Raw genomic sequence first — 17,631 nt, forward strand, 5'->3', positions numbered from 1 at the left:
CTCAGTAGAGTCCAGTAAGGTTTTCGCACGTTTCCGGAACTTGGCCGGAACTTGGCCGGAACTTCCGGCCACCGGAAGTTCCGCCCAAGTTCCGCCCCTTCTTTTGCTTTGCAGGATATTTACCATAGGCGGAAGTTCCGGCCCGAATGGCCGGTACTTCCGGTGGAAGCCGGAACTTCCGGCCATCCTGGCCGGAACTTCCGGTGTAAGTGAAATTCGTCCCCAACGGTCAGATCTGAAAGCTCCACCCATATAAATAGCTTTCTTCTCCAAAGGGATAAGTTGCTCAATCATTACACAAGAAATCTGCCAAGCCACCTCCATTAGAGCCACCTCAAGAAACTCAAGATTTGCAAGATCTCCTTCCCCCCCCAACCAAAGCTCTTGATCTTTGGAGATTCGAAGGAGAAGACACCGATCTACATCCTCACCGAAGCGTTCTTCATTTCCCCTCACTTGTTTGAGGGATCTCATGCTAGTGTTCCTATTTGGTTCCCTAGTTGATTTGTTGTTGATGTGTTGTTGTTGATTGTTGTATTGTTACAGATTTGGGAGCCTCCAATTTGGTTGTGGATGTGTGCCCCAAGAACTTTGTAAAGGCCCGGTTTCCGCCTCGAGGAAATCCATTAGTGGAAGTGGGCTAGGCCTTCGTGGCGTTGCTCACAGGAGATCCGAGTGAAGCCTTCGTGGCTGTTGGTTTGGCTTGCGTAGCAACCACACTCCTCCAAACGTAGACGTACCTTCTTGCAAAGGAAGGGAACTACGGGAATCATCTCCGTGTCATCGCGTGCTCCACTCTCGGTTACCTCTATCCCACTCTATCTCCTATTGCGTAGCTATACCTTGCTTAGTTGATATCCTTGTCATATAGGTAAATTCACTTAGTTGCATATCTAGAGAATTTACCTTTTGTGTCAAGCCTAAATTGAAAAAGAACTAAAAATTGGTTAGCACCTATTCACCCCCCCTCTAGGTGCGGCATACGATCCTTTCAACCGGCATGTGCGCCGGATTACCCAGTTTTCGCACAATCTCATCAATACACTTGGATATATGCTATGCTTTTTGGCTTCCCTCTTCCTGATGACATGCACACTTACCCCACTGCTATCCCTGCTCTATTTTCTCATTCACATGTAGTTGGAGTGGTGAGGCACGTGGCAATGTTTCCAAGAGATGAAGGACTGCTGATCCTCCCCGCCGTTCTAGTAGTCGCGTACCCACTCAAGCTCATCAGGGTACTGACATTGGCAGCTCAGCTGGGGGTAGAAGCAAGTCTGTTGGTGGCAAGAAGAAGGATAAGCATGCCGCCCAAGAGGATGATGAAATAGTGCCAACTTTCAATGTTGGGAATGCAAACCGTGTTGAGTGGCAGGAAATGAGGACGGTGAATCCGTATTGCTTTGAGCAACGGACTTACCTTCGTGGGGACAAGTTCTTCTGGACCAAGACACAAGCAGCCCTATGGGATGGTTACTATGATTCTCATGAGTTTATGAAGAATGGTGATATTGTATCGCCCAAGGCCATCAATCTCGAAGAGCTTGCCTTGCATGAAGCCACAAAGTACCGCTTTGTGGTTGAAACCTTGAAGGGTATGGGCTTGTATGACCTTGTGTGCTCGAAGCCTCGATGATCACCAAGAGGATCCTACCTTCTGTCCTCTCCTAGTCCGCCAGTTCCACTGCACCGTTTTCTTCCATGATGATGAGGACCGCACCATCACCTGGATGACTGGCAAGGAAAAGTACTCATGCACCTACTCTCAGTTCCGTGCAGCCATGGGTTGTGGTGGTGATAGTACTCCAGGGTACAAGATTCATTCACGGTCCAAGCTTACTAAGGGTGACATCTCCTTCTGCTATCCTGCAGACCCTACACCTGGACCTCCCACTATCTCTGGGATGTATTACTCATACCTTGTCCTTGCCAAGATGTTCCGGGAAAGCCTCATCAGCAAGTCTGGCGACACAAGTGAAGTCAGGAACTATCACCTGAATCTGATGTACTATTGTCATCCTGACAGGGTAAGGAAGATTGATGGCTGTGATCTTATCCACTGTGAACTGAAGCGTGCAGTTATGGACCGCATGACTCCCAATTATGCTCAGTATGTTCAGCGGCTCATCAACTACATTGTCCCCGCTCCTCTCAACGTTCTTGGTGAACGAGTCATCATGGACCCATTCAGGATACCCATTCAGGAGGCCACTCGTCCGGACGTTCCCTCCATGATGCCCTCCACTGAGCGCCGTTCCAAGGAACGCCATGATCATGATGCTAGCTCCAGCTACTCTCGGTGCTCCAAGCATGGTGCCGCTCGCTTCTTCTCCAGCATGTGGCAAATGTGCAAGAACACCAATGATGTTGCACATCGAGCCTTACCGTGAACCGAGGAGACACGGAGGCGCCGGAATGAGTTCATGGCCTCACGTAACCACCCTCGTTCCTCCTTCTAGACCCGAGATGGAGCTCGTGGTAGCACCTCAGTGGGAGATGCCTCTCCTTACCGATGAGATGATACAGAACTTCAACTTCTCCGTGTACGCTCATGGTGCCATCCCTCCTAGGACTGCTCGTGCTCCTACCCCTGCTGATGACGATGGTGATGAGGATGAGGGTGATGCGGCTGCACGCGGCGATGGCGAGAGCTCCTACTCCACCGGGCATGAGTTCTACTGATGGGTGCGATAGCTTCTCTCCTCTTTTCTTCGCCTTTTTGGTGTTCCGATGCCAAAGGGGGAGAAGAGAGTAGAGTCTAGGACCACGGGGTTCTTTGATTGCCACAAGCCATGGGAGTTGCTTTATTTGGATTTTATATAGCTTGTGCTTATTTGCTTTGAGCTTTCAAGAACCATTTGCTACTTCCAATAATTTGTGTATGGATGTGTATGGACGACTATTATGTGTGCTACTCTATGTTAGGATGATTATGTGTGATATGCTTATATATCTTGATATGCACATCTTCATACCATGCTTGTTTCCTAAAGATATTGGGGGAGCTTCTCATGTTCCACAAATGGTGCACTTTGCATTCAAACGCAAAGTCTCCAAGTGCGCACATTATGGGGGAGCTGTCGTAATATCTTATATGGAATCAAGGTTTAGAGCTTATCATAATATCTATTTGTGACTCTAGCTCGATTTGTCATCGTATACCAAAAAGGGGGAGATTGTAAGGGTATTTTACCCTTATCCATTATTTTGGTAACAATGACACCGTGCTAGAGTATTTGGCCTAATATGTTTGTAAGGATAATCTCAGGTATTAGGCAATGAGGCATAAATGGTGTATCATAGGAACAAGAAGGCTAAAGGAGACCCCCCACTTCAACAACAATCGAATAGGGGTCTACAAGCGAGAATCCGGTCCGCAGCCCGGTCCAACCGGCCAACGAACCGGCCGATACGGCGCGCTGCTCGGTCCACCGGTCGCCAACCGGGGCAAGTCCGGCGCACGACCCGGTCGACCGGCCGCCAACCGGGCTCCACACGAGAACACAAGCAAATCCGGTTGCCGACCGGTCAACCGGCCTACAGACCGGCGAGTCCGGCGCACGGCCCGGTCGACCGGTCGCCAACCGGCCGCCAACCGGAGGAGCTCCAGGACCAGCAAAGGCGTCCGGTCGCTGGTCCGGTCCGACCGGCCTCACCACCGGCTGTCCGGTCCGTGGCCCGGTCAACCGGGATTCTCGAGGAAAAAGCTGAGGTGGCAAGTGACCAACGGCCATATTTCGAAGAACACTATAAATAGGCCTTCTCCTACCTCTGAACAGTTAGGCACTACACTACAAGTTGTTCTTGAGCTCCCTCTCTCTTACTCCATTGCTAGAAACACCAAAAGCCTCAGATCTACCTCCTCCTCCACCCAAACTCAAATCCCTCCTGGAAATTGTTAGAGGAGGACCCGATCTACTGTTCTACCAAGCCAAATCTCATTCCCCCTTGTATTCATCGAGAAGCTTGCTTCCTAGGGTTCCTTGGAAACCCTAGGTGGGCAAGAGGAGTCCGGAAGCATCCGGGCTGTGGATTTGCTCCGGGAAAGATTGTGAAGGTTTGGAGGCTACATCAAAGTCTACCACAAGTGAGTGAGCTATTCCTTCGTGGGATAGGCTCCGGAGAATAGGGTGAGCCTTCGTGGCGTGGGGAATCCTTCATGGGACCTCCACCCCTCCAAACGTGACGTACCTTGTTGCAAAGCAAGGGAACACGGGAATACATCCTCGTCTCCGCGTGCTATCGGTTATCTCTAACCGAACTCCTTACTTGTGATTTAATCGCCTGTGAGAGCCTTCGTGCTCGAGTTAGTTGTATCCTCATATAGGTTGCTTCACCTAGTTTGCATTAGGCTCACCTTTATATTCCGCAAAGCCTAATATTGCAAAGAAAGAATTAAAACTTGTAGAAACCTATTCACCCCCCCTCTAGGTTTACCATCTGTATACTTTCATGAAGCATGCATATACATAGATTAATTCTAGCTGCTAATCTCCATGACTGAAAGCTTCACATAAGTTGGCAATGAACCTGCAGTACATAACTTGATGTATTTGAAACTGTAACTTTGTTTTGCGGTAGATAATGTACCTGCATGTTCTCCTCTAGATTTATGGACATCGTCTTCTTCGGGTGGAGTGAAATTCAAGTCCGGGAGCACCATATTGATCTTGAGTGCTACTGCTTCTGCTATTTGTTCAGGTACGAGGATGCTGCTGTTGTGATGTGCTCCTGCTGGTATACTTGTTCAACATATGTTCTGATGTCTGTTGTTGCTCTCTGTGCGAGGAGCACCTGTGCGTGAGGCGCTTGGTGAGTAAGAACCTGGGAGACAGTCTTCGACAAAGAGGCGAGGAGCACCTAGCGCGGAGATTGTCGCAAGGAGGAGGCGAAGCACACCTGGGTGAGGAGCTGCCTGGGCCGGAGGTGATCGTCCTCCGAGATGGTCCCGGGCGAGGACCTGCCTGGGCTGGAGGAGATCGTCCTCAGGTAGCACCTTGTGGAGGAGACCTTCCTGCAAGAGCACCTTGGCGAGGATCTGCCCAGGCCGAAGGTGCAGGGGCGAGAGGAGGAGCTGTTGGAGCCGGAGGTGGAGGCTTCGGGTGGAGGTGGAGGGTGAGGGCCAGGGCGGAGGAGGAGGATGGCGAGGGCGATCTGGAGGAGGATCTGCCCCAGGCCGGAGGAGGATCTGCCCCGGCCGGAGGAGGAGGGCGAACGAGGACGGCAGCGATCTGGGCGTACCGATTCAAAATTAGGGAAGGGTAGAGTTGTCTTTTTTACCCCTTTTCACCTGGTCGGAAACAGTCCCCAAACGTCTTACATTTCCGCACGGAGGGAGTATAAGAATATGGCATGACTCAAAATTTTTTAGGGGAAATATGACATGACTAAAAGAAAGGTACCCATATGTGTTTTTGAGATGAAAAAGAAAGCCACCAACGAAGACTTGGTTGGCCCAGCCCAGAGTCCTTGCAAGGATATTCTAATTGGAGGACTTTGAGGCCCGGAAAACGTACTTACCAGGCCGCTGTAATGTTCTTCTGTGCAGTCCACAGACGAGACGAGTGCACCAAAATGGGCCTTGGCAACGAACGCCGCCCGCAAGCTAAATCGAATTTAATTCTTCCATCGCGTACATCCTAAGCAACGTGCACCAACCGTCCACTCCATCCGTGGATCACCACGCGTCCCGACACGTCCCCGCAACCGCGCCGACGAACCGACGAGGCCCCTCTCCATTGCGTGCCGTTCCTCTCCGCAGAATCTAAACCCCAACCCACGCACACAAGGAAAGCAACCTCCAGAGTCCAGAGCATGCGTGTTGCTGCGACCCGGCCCATCTCCTCCGCTCCCGTCCTCGCCGCCCTCGCCCTCCTCCTCCTCGTCGGCTCCGCCTCCCTCGCGGCCGGAGCCATGGCCGGCCACGTCCTCGGCGGCAAGACCGACACCCCCGCCGCCGCCAACAGCCTCGACACCGACGGCCTCGCCCGCTTCGCCGTCGACGAGCACAACAAGCGCCAGGTGACGCGATTTCCTCCCTCCTGCCCTCTCTCTTCCCCCTTCCCTGGTGGTCTACGTTGATGAATTGGAGATCGATTGCGGTTCTGATTTGTGAGTTGCGCGCGCGCGTCGGCGTACTGGTGCTGCAGAACGCGCTCCTCGAGTTCGTGCGGGTCGTCGAGGCCAAGGAGCAGGTGGTGGCCGGCACCGTGCACCACCTCACGCTCGAGGCTCTCGAGGCCGGCAGCAAGAAGATCTACGAGGCCAAGGTCTGGGTCAAGCCCTGGCTCAACTTCAAGGAGCTGCAGGAGTTCGTACACACCGGGGACGCAACCTCATTCACCGTCTCCGACCTCGGCGCCAAGAAAGGTATATGCCCCCGCTCGCTCGATCGCCGCGATCTGTTGTACGTTGCCTAGTGCTACTCTTGTTGTGCTTGCTTGCTCCTATCCTATGTGAGATGTGACTGGAAATAAATAGCTGTGATGCTTTGAACGGTAGGTGTTTGTAGAAATGCCTCTTGCCTGATATTCGAATTCTAATCCGTTCATTTGTTCGGAATGTTTGGCTGAAAAATCACCCGATGGCGGTGCGTGGAATGGTGGATGACAGTATGGACTCACTAATTTGCACGTGAGGCTGTTAACCTTTCGCTCCTAGTGTTTGAGATTTCTTTGCTGATCCAACGAACTTGCATTGTACATAGCATTGATTTGCTTTATCATCAACCCTGTAGTGGGCGTTAGCGATATCTTGGAAATGTGGGATGGTAATTCCTTCAGTTAGATGGAACAGTATAGTTACTCATATTCCTGAATTCGACAGTTATGACATGCTTCCTCACAAATTCCTTGAGCAGGCGTTAGTGATAGCTGTGAATATGGGATTGTACGTAAATCCCTTCAGTTAAATGGTACCTACTCATATTCCTAAATTTGACAGTTGTGTCATGCACGGTCAACCAAGTGCTACTTGTTAAGTTAACTAAAACGAACTTAAGTTCTCATGATCAGGACATTCGATTTGACTCTCTTTTAGTTGATTGTATAGCAGATCTGTCTCATTCAGCTTAGTAAGTTACTTGACTTGGATCAGTTGCAGTTGGATTACAGGCTTACAGCTTTATATTTCATCATATCCTTGGGAAGCTGACACCAGCATAGATTCTGCTCCTAAGCTTCATAACACTGTGCCACTTGTTGATCTCCATTTTTTTCTTCATACTGTTTCATGGTTTCCACAAACTTATGCCTCATCTAGCAGCAGCAGACTCAGTAACTACCTATCACCACACATAACCATTAAACTGTTATTACTGTCACATGAGTGCTGACTTTGCTCAACGGTTGCTGCACCTGCACCACAATCCTCACGACTCTCCTTGACTTCTCCACTCGCGCCTTAGAGAAAACGAGGACTATTATACCTCCATGCCACTGGTAATTTGATTGATGGTACAGTTTAGACGGCATTTCATCTGCAAATTCAGTGTCACTTCTTTCCTTGGGCACCTATCTTGTGTTTGCATGATGGTTTCCCCAAGGGAAATATGATCAATGTATTTAATTCTTCTATTTATCATCCTCTTAGTTGCTTTTGTACAATCCTGCAGTAGAAAATGTTTTCTTCCCAAGAACTTGGTGAGCTGCTGTAACTGAGTATGTAATAGTTGCACTATCATCATGTGGTTTAGTTGGTGTTACATCTCTGGGGCGCCAAATGAAATCCAAGTAATTGGCATGGATTCTCACATAACTGTAAATTTTGCCACTACAGCACTAATTGTGGGTGTTCACACAAGTTTGTAGTCCTACCTCAGCATTGAAACAATGTTCATTTCGGATTGTGATGACGTGCTGGTGTAGCATGATAGATGGGATGAATATAGAAGTTATGTTGCATCATATAACTTGATGCTAACCTTTGTTATATTAACTTACAGTATCTTGGCACATGCTCCACATTATTGCACTTGTTTCATATGTTCTCCCTATTTTCTGCATCCCTACATGGTTTATGAATAATCAGGAAAGTATGATAATGTAACTGTGACATGTTTTGATTATCTTCTAGTTTCTGTAAGAAAATCATATATTCTTTCTGAAAGCATACCAGCCCATTCCCTTCATCTGTTCGCCTTTTCTATTTGGTACTTATAACGGGAAACTAGATGAAAACTGATGCCCAGTGGACACATTAGGGAGTCACTGAGTATTAGATGTTGCATATTGTATGTGTGATAATAAGTGGACATGAACTTGTCTTACATGTTAGATCTTGTATAGTTTAAGCTTTCTGCAGTTTGGTACATATATTTAAGTTGACCATATTTCAGGGGACCATGAGCCTGGATGGCGTGATGTGCCTGTACATGACCCTGTAGTCAAAGATGCTGCAGACCATGCTGTGAAAACAATCCAGCAGAGGTCGAACTCCCTTTTCCCATATGAACTTCTTGAAATCATTCATGCAAAGGCAGAGGTTTGTTCTCTGTAATTGTATTTTAACTCTCCTCTGTTATTTCCGAGAGTATAATATGTTCATCTCAGGTTTTCTTTGCTATTCTTCCATTTATCAGGTTGTTGAGGACTTTGCAAAGTTTGACATCCTCCTGAAACTGAAGAGAGGGACCAAGGAGGAGAAAATGAAAGCTGAGGTCCATAAGAACCTTGAGGGAGCTTTTGTGCTGAGCCAGATGCAGCCAGAGCATGATGAATCTAGCAGCCAGTGAAGTCTGACATGTCAAGCTCATAGTAATGTAGTTTGTGTGATAATAAACAGTAAACTTGTCTCTGCACGGGCTTGGTTGTTGAATGCGGCACGACTGGAGCTCTATTCCTAACTATCTGAAACCTTGTTTGGTTGTTGTTGATGTTGGAATATGCAACCAATCTTGTAACTCCTTAAGGGCACTGTTGGCTACTGAAATATGACAAGCACAGGTCTTCGGTTACTTGGAAGTGTTGTGTGATAGCTATGCTAAGCTTTTGCTTTCTATACACGTCTGTATGTTATCGGTTCTTTGCCTATGTGTGATTGTGTTCAATGGTTGAGAGGACGTTCTAGACGACTTATTTTCTCTTTGACTAAGGAAAGAATCAACATGTAGCCTTGGGGTTGTTTGGCTGACAGCTTAGGGTTCTTCGCTTTTGTATAACTTTCAAGAGGTTTTGTATTTAACTCACATTTGAATCAATTAGGAGTACTAAAGTTCCCAATAGGCAGAACACAAACCGGCTCCATTATGTTGCCGTTCATTTGCTCCTAGGCAGCTATGACATCGATGTGTTTTGATCATGATAAAACTATTTTGTGGTTATGGTTTCAACTAAAAAGTTGTGCTCCGGCTTAATTGTATTATCTCCTTTTGACTAATATTGCTCTTTTTTTTCATGCCTGGTAGCAAAACCACCATCAATACAACAATGATGATTTAAAACACAAAATCACTATCCCGGTTCAAACGGTGGAATTTTTACAATTCCAACGCAGCATTGGTTAGATTTAATCTAAATACACATGCACCTAGACGTATTTTAATGTGTAGGTTTAATCATTATTATTTCTCAAAAAATATAATCCGTTTATTTCATAATTTGTGACCTAAATTTAGATATACCAAAACGGAAGGAGGGGGCAGATGTATTAATTTGGAATTGGAGGGTGTAAAGTTTTACAATTCCCCTAGTTTATTTATTTACGTGGCACAGGCCACAAGGTCTCTGACTTAGATGTATTAACTAATCTAAATAATAAGGTACTTCATCCGGTAACGAATTCTAAATAATTTTCTTAGCTTCATTTTTTCTTCCTTTTGTAAGTTGAATTATGATTGGTTGTTGATCTTTCAGATCAGCAGCTTGGTATTTTGGTTGTTCTTAGATCTGGTGAGAACTGTTCCTCTATGTGCGTTGTCTTATAACAGCATCGAGGATGGGGCGATGTGGATGATGTGGATGCTCTGCAGCAAAATGTTGGTTTTGAGTTGGTCGATATGTGATTATTCTTCGACTATACGGTTGATCTTGGTCCAAGAAAGCAGGAAACGTACCATAGTGACATGTGCCTCACTGCTTGCAGCTGTTTATTGATTCACAAAATCTCTTTGGCGACATTGCTCTTTTCGATCTGCCAATGGTGAAGATTCGATGTCTCTTTCAACACGTGTCTAGATGGTGCCGGAGTTTAACGGCGGCTGGTGCAAGAAACCCCAAAAATAGTTATGTATTTTTTCTATCTTTTAGGATTCATTCCGTAAAATTTTCAGGACTTCTTTCCATGTTTATTTTGACGAGAACATATCTAGTGACACCACACCTTATTTGATACCATGATACCACTCTTCAAAATTTGAATTGTAAGTGTCAAAAAATTTGAAAACAAAATTTTACATGTTCACAAGATGTGTGTTTGCATGTTCTGTAACTTGTATGACCAAATTCGAAACACCCTTAGAGAAGAAAAAAAAGAGAAATCCAACATGAATAGTGTCACATAAAGACAAAAGCACAAAATGGCACTATTCACATAGTATTTATCTTTTTTTGTTTCTGTTTGTGTATTTTGAATTTGGGTCTGAAAATTTTGTAGAATGTAAACACACATCTTATGAACAGCCACAAATTTGTTTCCAAAAATTTTGACACTTACAATTCAAATTTTGAAGAGTGATATCATGATATCATGCCTGCCCCCTCGGGTCTCCCTCCGGCCCGCTCCTTCTCTCTCGGCTCCAGTCCTCCACCCGAGATCCAGCGCCCGCCCAGCCTCCGCGGCCTCTCGCCGGCCGCATCAAGCACCACGGAGGTAATGTCGAGCTGCCTTTTGCTGGTTAGGTCGTGCGTTGTTTTTTCCTTGTTTAGTTCGGGTTAAGTCAATACATTACGGCATTTCACTGCATAGAAGGCCTATTCTCGGGGCAATTTGATATGCCCATGCTTATACTTTGCCCGTGTAACACTGTAACTTACAATCTGAAGAAGTATTACTGAATCCATGGAACGTATGTATGTCGAAGCAGCAGCCAGAATTTCTTGCACATATTGCTTATCTCGTCAACCATTTGCATAAAAATCGAATTCCCTGGTGTATATGTAGCTGCATGGCTTATTTGGAATCAGATGCTGAAATGAATACTCACTTATTGAAGATACTTGCGCTTTTAGGGATTAACTTAACCAGTTGTGAAGAGCTTACAAATATATCTACAGCGCTACCAAGAGAGAAATGCCCGTTCCAGAAAAAAAAATGCCTGCGATTTAGTCATTACCGCTGCTTTGTAGAGCACTTGGTTGGCAAGAAACAGGAACGTCTTTGGTGATGTGGAAATCCCAGTTCGTATAGTGGACAAACAATGCATGGACACCTTCAAACTTTGGGGTCATAGGGCCAAAAAAGAGGAGAAATCTGCAATTCAGCAATGGATTTCAGTTTGTCCTGTATAAATCTCCACTCATGTGTTTGTGTTGTACTTTTTTCTACGAGTAGTTGTTTTCCCACCCTGTACCGTCTTGCATGTAAAAACATTGAGCTGCCTTAGCTCCTTTAAATTTAAATAAGTTTTAAGGTAGGGGGAAACCCCTTCCAAAGTTTTAAAAAAAAACTTATTGAAGATTAGGTCTAGGGTTCAGACTGCAAATTTACTATCCGTTACTTCTAGAAGGGGATTTTTCCTTGCTTGCTATGTAACTCACGTTGAAAAAAAGTATAGATGTTTGTCGAGCTGGTGTCGTGTATGAATGAGTAGGAAGTTGCGCTAGCCTGTTTTTCTATTCCACGTTGAACTTGAGCCACGGCTACGTAATTCGTTTTATGTATTATGTCTATATGATATTACATGAGAAGATTTGTCCGCAGTTTCGAGAAATTTAACACATCTATCCCTTGTTTCTTCTCCATGTAGGACCCCTCTTAAATTCAAGTAACCGTCTTGGTTTTCATCTGTAAAGGGCGAGGCTTGAATAATAAGGGAGAAGTGGAGGGATCTTCAATGACGGGCGGATCAGGTGTGGTGGTGCTAGACAATGGGGGTGGTCTTCTGAAGGCTGGTTTTGGTGGGGACAAGGATCCAATTGCTGTTGTCCCCAACTGTATAGCAAAGTCCCCTGGTTCCAACACAAATTCGAAGAAATGGCTAGCGGCTGACCAACTGCAGGCACAAGATATTGATGTGACAGGCATGACGTTGAGGCGTCCTGTTGATCGTGGCTATCTTATCAATACAGAGGTGCAGCAGGAGGTGTGGGAACGGGTTCTGCGCAACCTGCTCCAAGTGGATCCTACAAATTCATCCTTGCTATTGGTGGAGCCACAGTTCAACCCTCCAGGACTGCAACATGCTACTGACGAACTGGTGTTTGAGGAGTTTGGATTCAACTCTCTTTGTGTTGCAGACTCTCCTTCCCTTGTCCACCTTTATGAGGCTAGTCGCCAGCCATCGCTCTTGAAAGCCCAATGCAGTCTTGTTGTTGACTGTGGCTTCTCCTTCACCCATGCATGCCCGGTCCTTCACAACTTCTGCTCCGGTGCTCCTCCCCTGGAATTTTTTTAGGCCCATCAAACACAATAACGATGGAGATCTTATCATACCTGTTCGTAAGCGAGGACACGATTGTAATTTTAGTGTAGGTGCACCGTCCGTACAACCATGTACAGGCCCGTATGACCCGTGTTGTGGTGTACCTTGTTTTTGTACGTATCTACAGTCACGTGCGTGTGCAAAAATAGAAATATCCTATAAAGATCTTGCTCACGTGACCTCTTTTTTTTTCTTACGTGACGTACACATACCGTATCAACATAGACGGGTATAAATTGGCTGGATATGGGTTTCGGCGGACCCAACATAGAAAAAAAAATCCAATTATAACTGTTCAACTTTATTTAGGGGGGAGCACCGGAGCAACCCTCGTCCTTCAGAACTTTACCCTGAATTATGCTGTGCGGCGCATGGACCTTGGTGGCAAGGCCCTCACGAACTATCTCAAGGAGCTCGTTTCATACCGTTCCCTTAATGTCATGGATGAGACCCTGCTCATTGATGACCCAAAGGAAAAGCTATGCTTTGTGTCCCTTGATGTCCCTTGTGATCTTCAACTCGCCAGGTCTGCTGCCTCCCTCATCGATATTCATAAGAACATATTAAAATCTGGCCTTTTATTTTGTATGCATAAGGTTGGACTGTGCCCGAATTTTAGGTTTAGTTGAAAGTTAAATTGGCACCTTCATATGGAAAGTTCAGCTAAGAATGTTACCTTCTGTAATTTTAATTGTTGAGAGAAGCAATTCAACCAGATGTGCTGATCTGCTATGTGCTATCTACTCCCCCCGTTCTCTTTTAATCTACATTCTACAAATTTTAAGACCAATCAGCATGCCATTTAATAATACTAGTTTGATATGTGAGCAACCAATCCAAGCTACATTAAAATTCATGTCCAATAGTAGAGTATTCAGAACGGAGGGAGTATGTAGCTAAAATGGTAAATGTTGTATCTTCAAAACGTAGAATGATCATGGTTCTGAAAGCTTCAAACAAATGTCTTAACATCTGTAGCATACTGTACACTATGTAATCACACTCACAAGGTTAAACTATGTTGGGAAAGTATAGTTATAAACAATGTCAAGGAAATGTTTATCGGTTACTTTTCGGTCGGCTGGTGATTAGTGATTAATAGGCAAATCGGCTGATAAACCAGTTAATCAGCTTGCATGTCACCCACCGAGTAGTGATTAATCACGGAATCAACTGATATTTTGAACACTCTTATAAATGTTGTCCTCGGCCCATGACATGTGTTAGTTTCAGTTGTCGGGGGCATAGGTCATATCTCTCTGGCAAAAGACCAAAGACTAACAACTGCAAGATCATCATATATTTAGAGTTTGAACTTGACTAGGTCATAGTTGAATGGTCATTTGGTTATGTTCAGTTGAGAAGATATGACAAGCAAAGACCGAGTAGTTAATGAATGCTGGGGTCTGTGATTCTAGCAAGTCAAATTCGAGGAAGACTTGACTTTCCAAATTTAACCATCAGAGCTCGATAGGGATATTCTTATTTGTTATTGAAGTCATTCACTTACTTTTTTTGAGCTGAAAACTGTAGGGGAGGCCCCGACAGTAAAAAGTCATTCACTTACTAGTTGGTTAACTGGCTGAATACACTTGAGGATGTCCGCTCATCTATGTTTGACATTGTAAATAATTTTGATCACCCCGTTTCCTCTAGCATGGGCTCTGTCTTTTTAAATCCTTTCTTGTGTGAGGAAATGCGCATACCATCCTGTCATTGTGTTTTCAACCACCTTTTTACCATCTCGTTGATCAGTTACTCAAACACTACCTCCATCTATTAGTTGATAGTTTGCAATTATTGCAGGTTATCGCTTAAGGAGAACCCTTTTAGATGTTCATACATTCTCCCTGATGGCATAACGTACAAGAAAGGGTTTGTTAAAGACTTGGATGAAGCACGTCGATACTGTTCTCTGCCTGTTGACGGAGAATCAGATAGAATACATGGTGATACTGACATAAACAAGTTTGATGATCGGAAAAGGCTGAATTAAGTCAAAATGTAGCATCATGTGTTTTTGATGCATGTCAAATGTTACTTGGTGTCATCTAATGAAAATTTTATTTGGCAGGAATTTTCTTTGACCAATGAGAGGTTCCTCGTCCCGGAGATGCTTTTTCATCCAATTGATCTGGGTTAGTGTCGCTTCTAACAGTCTCATATATTTTCTTCATCTGTCCTCCACTCCTGATAATCTGATATATGTGAGAACGTACCCTTGTGCTAACCTTCCTGACTACCAGAAATGATGATAACGTAGTTTTAATTTCTCGTACTTCATGGAAATGATTTCTCAACCACACAAATCAGATATTACCTTTCTGATGCTAGTTAGGGTTCTATGAGTTCCAAAAATGATTACCATTTTCATTGCATAAAAATGGATGCGTTTTGCTTTAGAACCTTACAAGCTACAGCCACATTGGTTTCCCAAAATTTGCGGAAAACAAAATACTATGTCTGGAGATTTCATCAGTCAGTCTTTGTTAACCTTTTATTTTCTTATTTTCTGTTTACTTGGGGAAATCATTACCACCACGATAGTTGTACATCCTTCCTGTTTCCACCTTCTCCACTCAATAAAGCCTTAGTGCCTTTTGGATCAGGTGGGTAGATTTGGCCTATTACCATAAAGAAATGGAAGCACCTGTAACAAATTTAAGCTCAATGATTTTTAGGATAACTCTGGCACTAAGCAGCACAAAATCCATTGACTTATTGCTTCATATCTTAATTAATTCCTCTTCTGCTTGGTGAATAACTTTCTTACCACTTTTTTTTTCTGCAAGTGGTACATGTCTTTTTTACCCCCTTCTCTTCTGCAAGGGTAAGAAACTGGAGTTACTAATGTTTTGTTCGTAGGTATGGATCAAGCTGGCCTTGCTGAGTGTATAGTTCGTGCTGTGCAAGCCTGCCATCCATATATTCAACCAGTGCTTTTTGAAAGGTATCAGTAATGCTGGCATCTGAGCCTATGTTAATATTTGATTGTATGTCTCTTGTTCACATGTGTTGGATTGTTTCCAGCATTATCTTGACAGGCGGAAGCACGTTGTTCCCTCGCTTTGCTGAAAGACTAAGTTGTTTCGTTAGCATATGATTATCTCCCATTGCACCGAGTTCACCTAGATCATGTTATTTGTGTCAACAGGCAAAGAGAACTTCGACCTATTGTGCCTGAGGAGTATCAGGTGAAGATAATTCCTCAAGAGAAGTATGTAGCTCTCTTTGCCTCTGTCTCTCTCCCAATCTCCCTTGCTCGCTCTCGCTCGTGTGCATGGACGCTATGCTAATGTTTTGCTACTTTGTCTAGCCCAATTCTTGGTGCCTGGAGAGGAGGATCTATCTTGGCGTCCAGCCCTGATTTTGAATCGATGTGTGTCACGAAATCAGAGTACGAGGAAATGGGATCAGAACGCTGTCGTCGAAGATTTTGTCACTGAAGAGTTACTTCAGCGGCTCATGAGAGGACGGAGAGGTCAATGTAGTTTGTAAATAGCATGATGCAGCCTGTTTTAGATGATATGTGTTTAACAACTACCATGCAAACTAGAAGGGGAACACTGTAAAATCTCCTCTACATTTTTGCCGCCGCTTGGAAACCTAGCCGCCTTCACTTCAGCATCCTCCATAGATCACGGTTCCCTCTCCTCCGGTCAGCTTCGCCGTCGGACACCAGATCTATGCGTGTAGTTTCCAATAAAAGCAGTGTTTTCAGTAGATTATGTTAGGAAGTTTCCCCGCAATGGAGATGGTATCGTATGCAATAAGTGATCTTTGACCTATCGTTCGACGATGAGATCTCCTTCCCGACATCAATGGTGGTGTTGAAAGATTACAATTCTCTAGGTATGGGTTTTCAGGTCTTGCTTCGCTAGATCAATTTTGGATCTTTTCTCATGGTTGCCGCGAGGAGGATTATCCTCGCAGTTTTTGTCCCGACTGCTACGTCCTCGACAATGGTGATTCATACTCTTGGCTCTCCAGCGACGTCGATAAGGCTGATCGGTTGTTATTTTCTGAGATACTAGCGTTGGTAGTCTTACCGATGTTGATTGATTACTTTAATAGTTGCGCGAGTGTACACATCCTTGGCATTGCGGCTCAAATTAAGATGATAGAAGAACCTTCGTCGATATTTATAGGTCTATGGTTCGTTATTTATCTTTGGCTGCCTTTAGAAGAGTAGAAGATTGTGTCTGGAAAAAGATTTTTTTTGAAAACCTCGAAATTTATTAGTATCTTTTATACTTTATTTTTTAATCGTTAGATTCAGCTCGTGTATCTCGTGAATTTTTTTAAAATAATACACTTTTTAATGTTTAATCCAGAAATAATATTAGTTTTAAGGCAATTCCAGAAATAATACACCGTCGGGGTCCGTAAGCCCGAATTAGTTAGATCGGGGTCACCGAACCCGAAGTGCAGGGAATCTCCGGCCGGCCGCGCGGAGACGTCTATTTTCGGGGTCAGCACGCCCGACTCGCTTTTGTCGGGCTCAGCGCGCCCGAGACGGCTTTTGTCGGCCACGCGCGGGCGATGTCGGGCTGTCTCCTGGTCAGGAGCAGGCCGTGTCGGGGAGGGCCATCCCGAAGTGCTGATTCGGGGGCGCCGTGTCCGAAATTGTTGGGCAATAAATGCTGGCCGACGCGCGGTGCTGCTGGCCGACGCCCAGCTCTTCTTCCTCCTGCAGCTCTCTGAGTTCATCTCAGCGGTCTCTCTCTCATTTGCTCTCAGTCCAGCAGCGTTTTCTCTCATTTCTGAGCTATTTAGCCAGCCATTTGTTGTAGTTTGACCACCAAATGCTGTAGAATTAGCTGATCTATAGATGGGTTAGTTTTTAAGGCGTTTTGGTGGAGGTGGAGGTGGTGTTGGTGGTGGTGGAGGTGGTGGTGGTGGAGCTGCTGGTGGTGGTGCTGCTGCGTGGTGGTGGAGCTGCTGCGGGGTGGAGGAGCTGAGCTGCTGACAGAGGTGTTTGGCACGCTTCAAGGGTAAACCCTAATTCCTGGTATTAGATGGTGTAATCATAATGCATGTTGCGGTCGTTAGCT

At 45.2% G+C, this 17,631-nt stretch overlaps 1 protein-coding gene and 1 pseudogene across 1 annotated transcript; both read left to right on the forward strand.

The window, feature by feature from the left end:
* Positions 1-5,814: 5,814 nt before the first annotated feature.
* On the forward strand, positions 5,815-8,953 carry LOC124665514 (cysteine proteinase inhibitor 12-like). Its single transcript, XM_047202918.1, has 4 exons — positions 5,815-6,021; positions 6,150-6,369; positions 8,336-8,481; positions 8,579-8,953. The coding sequence occupies exons 1-4, from the start codon at positions 5,815-5,817 to the stop codon at positions 8,729-8,731; spliced, it is 726 nt and encodes a 241-aa protein (XP_047058874.1). The 3' UTR covers positions 8,732-8,953.
* A 3,027-nt stretch (positions 8,954-11,980) lies between these two features.
* On the forward strand, positions 11,981-16,114 carry LOC124659381 (annotated as a pseudogene).
* The last annotated feature ends 1,517 nt before the right edge of the window (positions 16,115-17,631 follow it).

Source organism: Lolium rigidum, chromosome 6, assembly GCF_022539505.1.
Source record: "Lolium rigidum isolate FL_2022 chromosome 6, APGP_CSIRO_Lrig_0.1, whole genome shotgun sequence".
NCBI lineage: Eukaryota > Viridiplantae > Streptophyta > Magnoliopsida > Poales > Poaceae > Lolium > Lolium rigidum.

What these genes read in the sequence shown, in the direction of transcription:
- LOC124665514 (XM_047202918.1), top strand. Translation starts at nt 5,815, where the DNA reads ATGCGTGTTGCTGCGACCCGGCCCATCTCCTCCGCTCCCGTCCTCGCC. An exon ending in ACGAGCACAACAAGCGCCAG is followed by an intron (nt 6,022 to 6,149) that starts GTGACGCGATTT and finishes CTGGTGCTGCAG; the next exon opens with AACGCGCTCCTCGAGTTCGT. An exon ending in TCATTCATGCAAAGGCAGAG is followed by an intron (nt 8,482 to 8,578) that starts GTTTGTTCTCTG and finishes TCCATTTATCAG; the next exon opens with GTTGTTGAGGACTTTGCAAA.